The sequence below is a fragment of the Halichoerus grypus genome, chromosome X (assembly GCF_964656455.1).
Source record: "Halichoerus grypus chromosome X, mHalGry1.hap1.1, whole genome shotgun sequence".
NCBI lineage: Eukaryota > Metazoa > Chordata > Mammalia > Carnivora > Phocidae > Halichoerus > Halichoerus grypus.
In genome coordinates, this window is record NC_135727.1 from 58330466 (window position 1) to 58345073 (window position 14608).

At 36.9% G+C, this 14608-nt stretch overlaps 1 protein-coding gene across 5 annotated transcripts in view; it reads right to left on the bottom strand.

Annotated features, from left to right (window-relative positions):
• Window positions 1–14608, bottom strand: part of LOC118540044 (MICOS complex subunit MIC27) — a 131846-nt gene that overhangs the window by 83473 nt on the left and 33765 nt on the right. For 3 of the 5 annotated variants that reach the window (XM_078063993.1, XM_078063996.1, XM_078063991.1), the window contains exon 2: window positions 605–709. The exons of 1 other annotated variant lie outside the window; for it this stretch is intronic. In XM_078063993.1, coding sequence (XP_077920119.1) covers window positions 605–709 — 105 coding nt within the window. Of the gene's footprint in view, window positions 1–604; window positions 710–3276; window positions 3330–14608 lie in introns of all 5 variants that reach the window. One more of the 5 variants, XM_078063992.1, reaches the window with a different exon arrangement.

The following is a 14608-nucleotide window of genomic DNA, read 5'->3' on the forward strand; positions in this document are numbered from 1 at the left end:
TGCCAAGAGATACAAGGCCAAAGGACAGAACTTATTATGAGACACGGCTGTGTCTGACATAAAGAAGGACCTCAAGCTGAATGAGAGCTGCCAGAAAATGGATAGACTGCCTTAGGTTCCTTTTTCCAGAATTTTATTGTTATAGAAGATAAATGGCCACTTAGTGTGCCTATTGTAGAGGGGATTACAGTACCACAGAAGGCTGCACTAGAAAACATCTAAGGTCACTTTCAAAGCTGAGATCTTAATGAATTTCTTAAACTAAGGTTTTCAAGTATCAGGTGTACTTGTATAAATTTGTCAAGAAAAAAAATCAGACTGCTTATAAGTACTAAGATCCTGTACTACTAATTGATTATTCACTAAGAAAAATCACTAATTTTTTTCACTGGAGTTGGAATTTTAGATGTTTGATTTAAATATAACAAATACAGTGTTTATTTTGACACACCCTACGACTATTTCTTTCAACTTATAAAATGTGCCTAACAAATACTTCAAATACATTTTTGATGAAGAGAGGTAAGTCAAAAATAAAAACACTCATGGCTTTTGCATCATATTTATGTTATACAAAATGCACAAACTTTTATAGGCAAATTACCTGCTCTGGTTTTACTAGCTGCTTTTTGTATTCTTCTTCTTTAGCTGCATGCACAGTTATAGATGCACATATCAGACCTCCAGGTGTGGTTGTCAGCTTTCCCATCTGAGAAAGATATATCATTATTTTTAATTGAAAAGCTCCCCATCCTCCATTTCCTGATACATTTTGGGGGTATCCAAGCAACACTATGGTTTTTTTTTTTTTTTAAAGATTTTATTTATTTATTTGACAGAGAGAGAGAGACAGCGAGAGAGGGAACACAAGCAGGGGGAGTGGGAGAGGGAGAAGCAGGCTTCCCGCGGAGCAGGGAGCCCGATGCGGGGCTCGATCCCAGGACCTGGGATCATGACCTGAGCCGAAGGCAGACGCTTAACGACTGAGCCACCCAGGCGCCCCTGCAACACTATGGGTTTTATTTAAAGTATTAAAAACTCAAGCACTCCAAATTGCTGCATATATTTTTACAGTATAATTCCTAAAATTCTCATATCATCCTAGATAGTAATTATTTTTATTAGTTAACTGTCTACTTCATATGGAATATACCAATAAAATAATTACCAAGAAGTGAATACAAAATTTGAAGGATTCAGTAGGATAGATCATGGTAGTCACTTAGTACACAAATACGTGTCAGACCACTGGTCTCAGTGCTTAGGCTGTATCGATAAACAAAACAAAGATTCTTGCTCTTCTGGAGATGACATTCTAGTGGAGCACAGACAGACAATAAACACAATAAATAATATATTAGAAATTGATAAATGCTATGGAGAAAGTAAAAGATAAGGGTGATCTGGAGTACTGAATGATTCAAGTTGTATCTTGAAATACGACTTATATTTATTTATAAAAATAATTTCCTTCCATTACAAATCCTTTGTTCCTAACTTTCCAAAACATTCACTTTTTACCTATCTCATGCTTTATTTAAGCCAAAGTGAACTTTGTTTTGGATATAACTTGATTTGAATTAAGAATGCAGGAAAGGGGCACCAGCGTGGCAGAGTCAGCTAAGCTACGACTCTTGGTTTTGGCTCAGGTCTTGATCTCAGGGTTGTGAGATCCAGCCCTGCACTGGGCTCTGTGCTGAGCACAGAGTCTGCGTGAGATTCTCTCTCCCTCTGCCCCTTCAGCTCATGCTCTCTTTCTCTCCCGATCTCTAAAATTAATAAATATTTAAACAAAAAAAAATAATGCAGGAAAATCACTGGCTCTAAGAACAAAGTGCTCCAGTGTCATTGAGGTATCAAAATATTCCCCAAGGATTATCCATTTAAGGCCGGCTGAAAAGCTTTCCAGGGAACAAATATTTTCTTTACATAGGACAGGCTGAAATTGACAAAGGACATCCAGAGGAAAGAGGTCTCTTTGGCTTACACAGAAGTGAAATTATACAAGAACTGGAAGAAATACTAGTCAAAGGACTCTAAATGTTCTCTGATAACAGTGATAGTGCCTATACTTCATTTCTGACACATTTTTCAATATTTTCTGAGCAGAATAAGGGAAGCTAGAGACTTTAGTTAGGCTACTTCCTGTTTAAGCCAGTCATGACTGATTTAGACTGAGACTTCAGACAGGGTAAAATGAAGACTCAATACTAATAAAAATTTTGTTCACTGTTATTTTCCCTTCAAGCCTCCCTCTGATATATATATCAGCATCACAGAGTAATTTATCTAGGCCTACCTTTCCAAAAGACATCACATTTGATTTCCTTATACTCGGTATTCACTAATGAAATAAGATTTCTACATCATACCTATGTCATTTCTCAATAAAAAAATATTAAAGCTGATGCCATCAAGGATGCTCTCCCATGCACCTGAGAAATTTTGTTACTATATCGCTGAAGTGATTAAAGAATGTAAATTCTCACATTTAAAAGCTATTTTAAAAACAGCTGACTAGACCTTATTCCTTAAATACAAAAAAAACAGTTGAAGTATGCTAATATCTAAAAAAATTTCAATTACCCTAATCTTCTCAGAGTATAGTCATCTTCACATAATACAATAATAATATATAGACTATAAAATAAATTCATACGTGTTACTTGATATTTATGATCCAGGGCTCCAGAGTCTAGATTAACTGAACTAGTGGCCTAAAAAGTTAACATATTTTGAAAAATGCCTAAGTAAATTCACTATATTTTCTATTCAGTAGGGTAGGGCCCATCCACCTTTTGCTAATGAGGCAGTGTGGCATAATGGTAAAAATATGAGCTTAGGAGTTACACAGACCTGGTTTTGAATTCCAGTTGTGGAACTGTTATATCTGGGCAAGTAACTTAAGCTCTTAGAGTTATGCTGCACAATATGGTAACTACTAGCTACTTGTGGTTATTTAAATTTAAATAAAAAATAAATAAAATTTAAAATTTATTTCCTTAGTCACATTAGCTCCATTTCAAGTGCTCAACAGTGTACTGTAGAGACAAATACACAGTAATTCCATCATTGAAAAAAATCCTACTGGACAGTGCTACCTTAGAGTCTCAGTTTATTTATCTGAAAAACATGGAAATGCCTTCCTTTTATATGGTTATCATGAAGATTAAATAAATAATTATATAAAAATGGCTTGTACTTGGTAAATGGACAATTAATTTTAGCTCTCCAATCTTTCCTTGCTGAATAAAGTTGTTAAGTGGCTGCACTTACTCCTCATTTTTCTTCTCAGATGTATTTGATGCTAATCAGGCTCTGGCTGAGATCTGTAATAACAATAAAATACAGCATACTTGTTGTCTCAAAATAGAAAAGGCCAAGATTTTGATCAAAAGAAAACAGGCACATTGGCATCCTCAGGCTTTTTCAAACACAGGTTATACTGATGAAGAAGGGATTCCCTACCCAAAGAGAGGCAGCTGACTGCATAACACATGAAAAATTTAGAAAAGGAATTGGCAAATTACAGCTCTATGCTAAATCTGGTCTGGTCTCTGAGCTAAGAATGTTTTCTTTTTTTTTTAATTTTTAAAGATTTTCTTTATTTATTTGTCAGAGAGAGAGAGAGTGCACGATGAGCACAAGCAGGGAGAGTGGCAGGCAGAGGGAGAAGCAGGCTCTCCACTGAGTAAGGAGCCCCATGTGTGACTTGATCCCAGAAACCTGGGATCATGACCTGAGCCAAAGGCAGATGCCTAACCAACTGAGCCACCCAGGTGTCCTATTTTCATTTTTTTTTTTTAATATTTAAAGAACAGTGAAAACAAAAATAAGAAACAAAGAATATGTGACCTTCTGTTTTGTAGAGTCTAACAAATTTGCTATCTAACCCTTTACAGAAAAAAAAGCCAACTCCTGATTTAGAAAATTAAGTAAGACATTCAAAAAATATCAGAGCTTGAGGGTACTATACAAACCTACAGTCCCATAAGGCCATTAATTAAATAGCATTAAAATTGAACAAAGGCAATCCTACTTTTCACAAGAACATCTTGCATTAAAATTATTTGTAACTTCAAAATAATGACTTGTCAATTCCAAATTATTAACGACTTGTTTAAAATCAGTGACAGAGAAAAATTGGCTTCCTCCAAAAGATAACAGGTTCTAGAACAGAATTCTATTATACAGAGATTTACAAAAACCAAGACTGAAGATGAGCATCAGATTAACTCGCACATAAGACTCAACCTTTCCAAGCACTTCTGTAATCAAAATACAGTTGATTCTCATTATTTGCAATAGTTGCATTCCATAAAATAGCTGTGAAAACTGAAACATTGCTCCTAGGGAAAACTAAGGGTTAATTTCTTGCAAGCCTCTGGTTACATTTATTATCAACTGACCAATATGTAACCTTTATTTATATGTGTTTCTGTTTAAAAACTCCTTATTTAATATATAGTTAATTCATTAACATTAAACTTAAGGTCAACAGCATTGTAACTCATGCCTAAACGAAGTATACTCAACACAAATATTTTCTCTATAAGGCATATCACGTATTTCTTGCACTTAAAAATACTAGTAGCACTTGTGCACTATGCATGGGAGCCATTTTAAATAGCAGCATCATCAAAAAAAGTGAAAAAAAAATGTATGACTAATTAGATCACAGAAGGGTTCATTAGGGAAATCCAAATCAAAACTAGAATGAGATGTCACCTCACACTTGTCAGAATGGGTAAATGCCTTATCCATGTTCACTTGGGAACATAAACATATGGGTTATTTTCTACTTTACAAAGAGAATTGAAATGTAAAGTTTTCTTTATAAGAATTTGTGTTACCTATTTTGTAATAAAGACTATATATTTATTAGTCTAATATAAAACCAGTCCTAATTATTAGTTCTGCTTTAGAGATGTATCATCATGTAGCAAATGATTTTTTGTATTAAATCAAGAGTCCTGGGTGTTATATCCAACCGATGAATTACTAAACTCCACATCTGAAACTAATGATGTACTATATGTTGGCTAATTGAATTTAAATTTAAAAAAAGAAATAAATCAAGAGTCCTGTGATAAGTATAAAATTATTTTAAATTTAAAAATTAAAAGGGGTGCCTGGGTGGCTCAGTAGGTTAAGCATCTGACTCTTGATATCAGCTCAGGTCATGATCTCAGGGTCCTGGGATTGTGCCCCATGTTGGGCTCTGTGCAGCAGGGAGTCTGCTTCTCTCCCTCTCCCTCTGCCCCTCCCCTTTCACACACTCTTGCTTTCTCTCTCTTTCGCTCTCTAAAATAAATAAAATCCTAAAAAAACTTAAAGTTAAAAAGGTTAAGCCCTGAAAACTAAATGGAAAATGAAATCAACAAACAATGCAGAGGCAATGATCAAAGAGAGGAACAATTCACAGTGATTACAACCAAGTAATTGATTGTCCATCCCTAATGGGCAACAATATAACCAAAGAAGAGAAAACAGCAAAAAATACAAATGCAAAAACAACAAAAATCTTAAAACTGTTCTTAATAATGTATTTAATAATATGTTTCTAATAATCATACTGTTGGAGGCCATGTTGCCATTTTATAAGGAAACTCTTGTGTGTGTTGTTTTGTAGAATAAGACAAAGTGCACTGGAATTTGAAAGGTTTGAGATTTTCATATGGGACAAAGATTGATGAAGTTAAAGCAAAATCTTCTAGTTCTCAACTTAAATAGGAATTATCAGTTAGTTATCCTATATTATTATGACAGAGGAGATAAATACAGTGAAACATGTTAAAAGGCACCATGGGAACTCATTAAGAAAATTCAGGAATTCGGAAACTCTAAAGGGAAAACGACATGACCTGATTTCCTCAATAAATAAATGAAGCAAAATGGAGGAACAGACTTATGAGACTTAAAATCAATAAATTCTAACATATAGATACTGTTTGGAACAAGAATTTTAAAATGAACTTTAAAAAGTTATGATACATTCAGGGATTATTTTTAAAATGTACTCTTTAATAACTGTCACCTGTTTCACCCATTGCCCACCCACCTCCCCTCGGGTAACCATTAGTTTGGTCTCCATAGTTAATAGTCTGTTTCTGGGTCTTTTTTTTTTTTCCCTTCTTCATTTGTTTTGTTTCTTAAAGTCTACATATGAGTGACATCAAATGGTACTTGTCTTTCTCTGACTTATTTCACTTAGCATTACACACTCTAGCTCCATCCATGTTGCTGCAAATGGTAAGATTTCATCCTTTCCATGGCTGAACAATATCCCATTGTGTGTGTGTGTGTGTGTGTGTATAAAAATTTATATATACACACATTTTCTTTATCCATTCATCTACTGATGGGCATTTGAGCTGCTTCCACAGTTTATGTACTGTAAATAATGCTGCAATAAACATAGAGGTGCATATATCCCTTTGAATTAGCGTTTTTTGTATTTTTTGTGTGAATACCCAGTAATGCAATTACTGGACCATAGGGTACTTCTATTTTTAATTATTTGAAAAACCTTCATAACATTTCACACAGTGGCTGCACCAGTTCGCATTCCCACAAATGGTGCAAGAGTGTTCCTTTTTCTCCACATCCTGGCTAACACTTCTAATGTTTTCAATTTTACGCATTCTGACAAGTGTGAGGTGGTATCTCATTCTAGTTTTGATTTGGATTTCCCTAATGATCAGTGATGGTGAACATCTTTTCATGTGTCTGTGTGCCATCTGTATGTCTTCTTTGGAAAAACGTCTATCCATGTCTTCTGCACATTTTAATTGGATTATTCATTTCTTAGGTGTTGAATTTTATAAGTTCGTTATGTATTGTGGGTACTAACCCTTTATCAGATATGTAACTTGCAAATATCTTCTCCTATTCCATAGGTTAGCTTTTTATTTTGATGATGTCCCAATAGTTTATTTTTGCTTCTGTTTCCCTTGCCTCAAGAGACATATCTAGAAAGAAGTTGCTATAGCCAATATCAAAGAAGTTAATGCCTGTGTTCCCTTCTGGGATTTTTAGTTTCAGGTCTCACATTTAGGTCTTTAATCCATTTACAATTTATTTTTGTGTATGGTGTAAGAAAGGGGTCCAATTTCATTCTTTTGCATGTTGCTATCCAGTTTTCTGAACAACACTTGTTGAAGAGACTTGTCTTTTTCCCATTGGATATTCCTTTCTCCTTTGTCAAAGATTAATTGACCATATAATTGTGGGTTCATTTCTGGGTTTTCTATTCTATTCTATTCGATTCTACTCTATTCTATTCTATTTTTATGCCAGTACCATACCTCTTTGATCACTAAAGCTTTGTAAAATAATGTGACCACAATTGTGATGCCTCCAGCTGTACTTTTCTTCTACAAGATTGCTTTGGCTATTCAGGGTCTTTTGTGGTTCCATACAAATTGTAGGATTATTTGCTCTAGGTCTGAGAAAAATGATGTTGCTACTTTGACAGGGATTGCAGTAAATGTGTAGATTGCTTTGGGCACTATAGATATTTTACCAATATTTGTTCTTTCAGTCCCTGAGCATGAAATGTCCTCCCATTCCTTTGTGTCATCTTCAATTTCTTTAATGGTGTTTTGTAGTTTTCAGAGTATAGGACTTTCACCTCTTTGGTTAGGTTTACTGCAAGGTAGCTTACTGTTTTCAATGCAATTGTAAATAGGACTTATTCCTTCATTTCTCTTTCTGCTATTTCATTACTGGTGTATAGAAATGGAGTAATGTCTGTACATTGATTTTGTATACTGCAACTTTACTGAATTCTTTTATCAGTTCTAGCAGCTTTTTGGTGGGGTGTTTTAATTTATCTATATATAGCACCCTGCAAATAGTGAAAGTCTGACTTCTTACTTGCTGATTTGGATGCCTTTTATTTCTTTTTGTTGTCTGATTGCTGTGGCTAGCACTTCCAGTAATATATTAAATAACAGTGGTGAGAGTGGACATTGCTGTTGTGTTCCTGACCCTAGGTGAAATGCTCTCAGTATTTTCCCCATTGAGGATGATATTAGCTGTGGGTTTTTAGCATATGGCCTTTATTATGTTGAGGTATGTTCCCTCTAAACCTACTTTGTTTAGTCTTTTTAACATAAATGGATGTTGTAGTTTGTCAAATGATTTTTCTGTTATCTATTGAGAGGATTATATGGTTCTTATTCTTTCTTTATTAATGCAGTGTATCACATTGATTGATTTGTGAATACTGAACCACCCTTGCTACCTAGGAATAAATCCCACTTGACTGTGGTGAATAATTTTTTTAATGTATGCTTAGATTTGATAGCTAGTACTTTGTTGAGGATTTTTGCATCTATGTTCATCAGAGATATTGGCCTGTAGTTGTCTTTTTTGTGGTATATGTATCTCGTTTTTGTATCAGGGTAATGCTGGCCTGATAGAATAATTTGGAAGTTTTTCCTTCCATTTCTATTTTTTGGAATTGTTTAAGAAGAATAAGTATTAACTCTTCTTTAAGTGTTTGGTAGAATTCTCCCATGAAGCCATCTGGTCCTGGACTTTGTTGGGAGGTTCTTGATTACTGATTCAATTTCTTTGCTGGTGATTGGTCTGTTCAAATTTTCTTTTTCTTCCTGTTTCAGTTTTAACAGTTGATATGTTTCTAGGAATTTATCCATCTCTTCTAGGTTGTCCAATTAGTTAGCATATAGTTTTTCATACTATTCTGTTATAATTATTTGTATTTCTCTGCTGTTGGTTGATATTTCTCCACTTTCATTTATGGTTTTATTTATTTGGGTCCTTTTCTTTTTGATAAGTCTGGCTAGAGATTTATCAATTTTATTGATGTTTTCAAAGAATCGGCTCCTGGTTTCATTGATCTGTTCTACTGTTTTCTTAGTTTCTATATCATTTGTTTCTGCTCTATTCTTTTATTATTTCCTTCCTTCTACAGGCCTTAGGCTTCCTTTGTTGCTTTTCTTCTAGTTCCTTTAGGTGTAAGATTAGGTTGAGATTGTTCCTGTTTCTTGAGGTAGACCTGTATTGCTACATACTTCCCTCTTAGGACTGCTTTTGATGCATCCCAAACATTTTGGTAGTTGTGTTTTAATTTTCATTTGTTTCAATATCTTTTTTTTATTTTTTATTTCCTGCTTGACCCATTCATTGTTTGGTACCATGTTACTTAACCTCCATGTACCTGTGTACTTCCCAAATTATTTCTTGTGGTTGACCAAGTTTCATAGCACTGTGGTCAGAAAAGTTGCATGGTATGACTTCAATCTTGTATTTGTTGAGGCCATTTTTTGTGACATAATATGTAACCTATTCTGGAGAATGTTCCATGTACACTTGAAAAGAATGTGTATTCTGCTGTTTTAGGATGGAAAGTCCTGAATATATCTGTTCAATCAATCTGGTCCAGTGTGTCATTCAAAGCCATTGTTTCCTTGCTGATTTTCTGTTTGGATGATCTGTCCATTGATATAAGTGGGGTGTTAAAGTCCCATACTATTTGTTATTGTAGTACTATTGATTAGTTCCTTAGTGTTTCTTATTAATCATTCTATGTATTTGGGTGCTCCCATCTTGGGTGCATAAACATTTACAACTCCTCTATCTTCTTGCTGGATTGTCCCCTTTATTATTATACAGTGCCATTATTGTGCCTTGTGGCAGTCTCTGCTTTAAAATCTAGTTTGTCCAATATAACTATTGCTATTCCAGCTTTCTTTTGACACCCATTTGCATGACAAACATTTCTCCATCCCCTCACTTTCAATCTGCAAGTGTCTTTAAGTCTATAATGAGTCTCTTGTAGGTAGCATAAAGATGGGTCTGGCTTATTTTTTTTTAAGATTTTTATTTATTTATTTATTTCAGAGAGAGACAGAGAGCACAAGCAGGGAGGAGCGGCAGAGGGAGAAGCAGGCTCCCCGCTGAGCAGGGAGCCCAATGCAGGGCTCGATCCCAGGACCCTGGGTTCATGACCTGATCCGAAGGCAGACACTTAACCAACTGAGCCATCCAGGCACCCTGGTCTGGTTTCTTTTATACAATCTGACACCGTAAATCTTTTGATTGGAGCACTGAGTCCATATAACAAAGTAATTATTAATAGATATGTATGTATTGCAATTTTATTCCTTGTTTTGTGTTTTTTTCTGGAAATTTTTTTCTGTTCCTTTCTTGTATTTCTCTCAAGTTTCACTGATTTTCTTTAGTGATATATTTGGATTTCTTTCCCTTTATCCTTAGCATATGTATTAATGGTTTTTGATAGATGGTTACCACTAACTTTCTATGTAACCTCTTCTGCAAATAGCAGTCTCTTTTAAGTTCATGGTCGTTCAAGTATCAACCCATTCTTTCTTCCTCTCCTCCTCCTGTTTTAGGTATATGTTATTACATTTGTCCTTTTTGTGTGTGAGTTCTTTGACTGTCTTTTTACAGAAATAGTCATTTTTACTGCTTTTGTGCTTCCTGCCTTAATACTGTCACTTTTGGTCTCTCCTTTCCATTCAAAGAGTCCCCTTTAATATTTCTTGCAGAGCTGGGATAGCTGGCCTTGCTAGATTGAGTATTCTCTGTTGCAGATTTTTCCCATTCAGCACTTTGAATGTATCATGCCACTCTCTTCTGGCTTACCAAGTTTCTCTTTGAGAAATCTCCAGCTAGCCTTATGGGTTTTCCCTTGTAAGTTTAGGACTTCTTTTGTCTTGCTGCTTTTAAGAAGTTTTACCACTATATTTTTCAAATTTAATTAAAATATGTCTTGGTGTGGGCCTGCTTTTGTTGATTGTGATGGGAGTTCTGTGTGCCTCCTGGATCTGGATATTTGTTTCCTTTCCCAGAATAGAGACGTTTTCAGCTATTAGCTCTTCAAAAATTTCTGGCTCCACTTCCCTCTCTTTTTCTGGGACTCCTAGAATACAAATGTTATTACATTTGGTGGAGTCACTGAGTTCCCTAAGTCTATTTTTGTTTTGTGTAATTCTTTCCTTTTTTCAGCCTCACTGCTTTCCATTATGTTGTTTTCTGGGTCACTAATTAATTCCTCTGCATCTTCCAGCCTGCTGTTCATTGCATTAATGTGTTCCTAATCTGGTTTATTACATTCTTCATCTCTGATTCTTTTTTTATCTTTTATCATTGTGGTAATAGTCTCTGTGATGTTTTCCATTCTTTTCTCATGTCCAGTGTGTATACTTATGATCACTGCTTTAAATTCTCCATCAGGCATGTTATTTCTATCTGTTTCACTAAGATCTCTGGCCGTAAGATTTCATTCTTTCATTTGGGATAAATTCTCCATTTTGGCATTTTGTCTACGTCTCTGCTTTCTTCCCTGTGTTAGAAAGTCAGTTACGTACTGCTCCTGCAAGTAACGGCTTTATGAAGAGGTCATGTAGTACTCAGGGCCTGGTACTTCAAGGAGTGTCTCAATTGTGTGTTGTGTGCGTTCTGCTGTTATGTTCTAGCTGCTCTATCCTTCAGGCCAGTCATCTGCAGAGGCTCTCCTTGCCTTCTATGGGCAGTGTTTGGTCCCTGGCCTGAATGTGATGAGTTTTAACTAGGTGTGATCTAGTCTGGTTATGAAATGAGACTTGTCACCACCTCCACCAGAATTGAGGCCTACAGAACTGTTTGGGACACAGGGTGTGGGAAGGGGTTTGTGCTGGTCTTAGGAGGGGATGGGCCCACCCTGCTAGGACTGAGGCAAGCATGACTGAGAAGGGCAGGCCCACAAGAGCACAGGGGGCTGTGGCTGGTGTATGCAAGTTAGGCAGCCCCATGCCAGAGCTGCACAGCTTAAGGCAGGCTGGTCTTTGTTTATGCCAAGGGGTCGGGGAGGGAAATGGTGTCAGCCAGCTCCTTTGTTCTGGGAGAGGAGTCTCCATGACTGGTGAATAATATCCCCAGTGTGTGCCTCAGGCACTCCTCAGATCACTGTTTCCGAGCTGTCTACCCTGGGCTGTTTGCCTTTCTTCTCTCCAGGAGCAGTGTAATACTCTGACGGCTCTATCCCAACCAAGCCCGCTGACCTTTAAAACTCCAGGGTTTAAGCCCCACTGATTGTATGAACTCACAAAATCCAGTGCCTCTCATTTTCCAAGCCAGTGGCTATGGAGAAACATTCTCCTTGTGCATTCCCCTATGTGCTCCTCTCTCTTTTGCCCTCTCCACCACCTTAGCTCCCTCCCCACTGCAGCAGCCAGGATCTGTTTATCCCCTAAACCACATCCCTGTACTTCCTACCTTCTTGGATGTGGCCTCTTCTCTCCCTTTAGTTGTGAAGTTTCTTCTGCCAGTCTTCAGGTCAATTTCTGGGGTATTTAGGATGATTTGATAGTTACTTAGTTGTATTCATGCAAAGAGAGGAACCTAGGTTCCTCCAACTCTGCTGCCATCTTCCTGTTCTCTCCCTCTTTATCACTACTTTTTTGCCATTTAATTACCATGTGTCTTGGTTTGGACCTCCTCTGGTTGATTTTGTTGGGGGATCTCTGTGCCTCCTGGATCTGAATATCTGTTTCCTTCCCCAAATTAGGGAAGTATTCAGCTCTTATTTCTTCAAATAAATCTTCTGCCTCCTTTTCTCACTCTTCTTCTTCTGAGATCTCTATAATGCAGATGAAGTGTTTGATGAAGTCACTGAGTTCCCTTAGACTGTTCTCAATTTGAATAATTTTCTTCTCCTTTGCTGAGCTTAGTTACTTCCCATTACTCTGTCTGCCAGGTAGTTAATTTGTTCCTCTGCTTCCTCTAGCCTATTTTTTCCATTAAGTGCCTTTTTAATTTCATTTATTGTGTTCTTCATCTCTGATTGGTTCCTTTGTATCTCTTTGTGAAGTGTCTCTCTGATATCCTCCACACTCTTCTCAAGTCCATTGAGTATCTTTATGATCATTACTTTAAATTCTCTATCAGCCATATTATTTATATTTGTTTTGCTTAGGTCTCTTGCTGTGGTTTGTCTTGTTCTTTCATTTGGGACATATTTCTCTGTCTTCTAATTTTGTTTGTGTGTCTGTTTCTGTATGTTAGTAAGGTTAGCTATGTCTCTTGCTTTTGAAGGTAATGGCCTTAAGAAAAAGAGCTCCTGTAGTGCCCTGCAGTGCAGTGTCCCCTGTTCCCCAGGGCCTAGCATTTCAGGGACTGTGTCCTATGTGTGTTGCATGTGCTCTGCTGTTGAGTCTTGGCCTCTTTTTCCTTCAGTCCAGTTGTCTGCAGAGGTTCTCTTTGCTTATTGTGCACAGTGTTTGGTCCCCAGCAGGTTGTGGCACATTTTAACATGGTATGTGGTGGTCTGTTTGTGAAACGAGACCTGCCCCCAGCAGCCCTGGAACTGAGGTCCTACAAAACACACAGGTTGGGAGATGTGGTATTAGGAACGTTTGCTCCTATCTTCTGAGGGAGGGGTTTGCAGCACCAGGACTAAGTGTAGCATGACTGGGAGATGAGGATCCACAGAAGCATGCTGGGTGAGGGATGGGCAGGGCTTGGTATAAGATGTTAAGTAAGGAGTGTTTGTGGTGCTCTGGTCACAGCAAGTGTCCACTGTTCATACCTGGGGGCAGGGGAGGGAATTAGTGCCTGCCATCCCCTTTATTCCTGGAGGGGTCTCACCATGATCCTTGTCTCTCTGAGCCATGCTCTGAGGTGAGTAAGTAACTACCTCCCATATACCCCTGGTGTTTTTCAAACTGCTCCTTCCAGGCTGTATCTCCGGAGTTTGTCCTGCCAGTTGTCGTATCATTTTCTGGGTTACTTAAGCTGATGTGAGTGTTATCTAGTTCTATCTGTGGGAGGAGGTGAGCTCAGAGTCCTCCCACTATGTCATCTTCCCAACCAACCTCATATTCAGGGATATTTTAACATTGGCCAGATATTTGGTATTAGGGAATTTTTATGTATGATAATTTTTTAAAGAGTTCCAGTTTTTTAAGAGATATATGCTAATATTTTTACAGATGAAATATGTCTGGGATCTGTTTCAAAATATTCCAGGGGTGGGGTAAAGATGAAACAAGATTTGCCAGGACTTGATTATTGTTGAAGCTCGGGGATAGGCATATATTACATGTTACATTACATATTATATTATATTATGCTATATTACATTATTTTATTTCACATTGTTATCTTACTTTTGTAAATGTTTGAAATTTTCCATAATAAAAAATTTTTAAAAACTCCTATGAAACTTAGGATATATCCCATTATTATCTGTCAACAGCATTTTTCAGTTGAAATGAGGGCAGTTTACTAATACTGATAAAAGGCAAGAACAGAAGAAAGAATTCTAGAATTCCAACTTTAATATTCTACTGCACTCAAGTACAAAAATTGTTTGTTTATATCTCTTGCTTACTCTGTACTCTCTATCCTTTCATTTAACAAACATTTTCTTTAAAAAGATTTTATTTATTTATTTGAGAGAGAGAGAAAGCATGTGCAGGGGGAGGGGCAGAGGGAGCAGCAGACTCCCTGCTGAGCAGGGAGCGTGATCCCAGGACCCTGAGATCATGACCTGAGGAAGTCAGATGCTTAACTGACTGAGACACCCAGGCGCCCCTCGACAAACATTTTCAAGTGCCTAATGTACAATTTAGGTGCT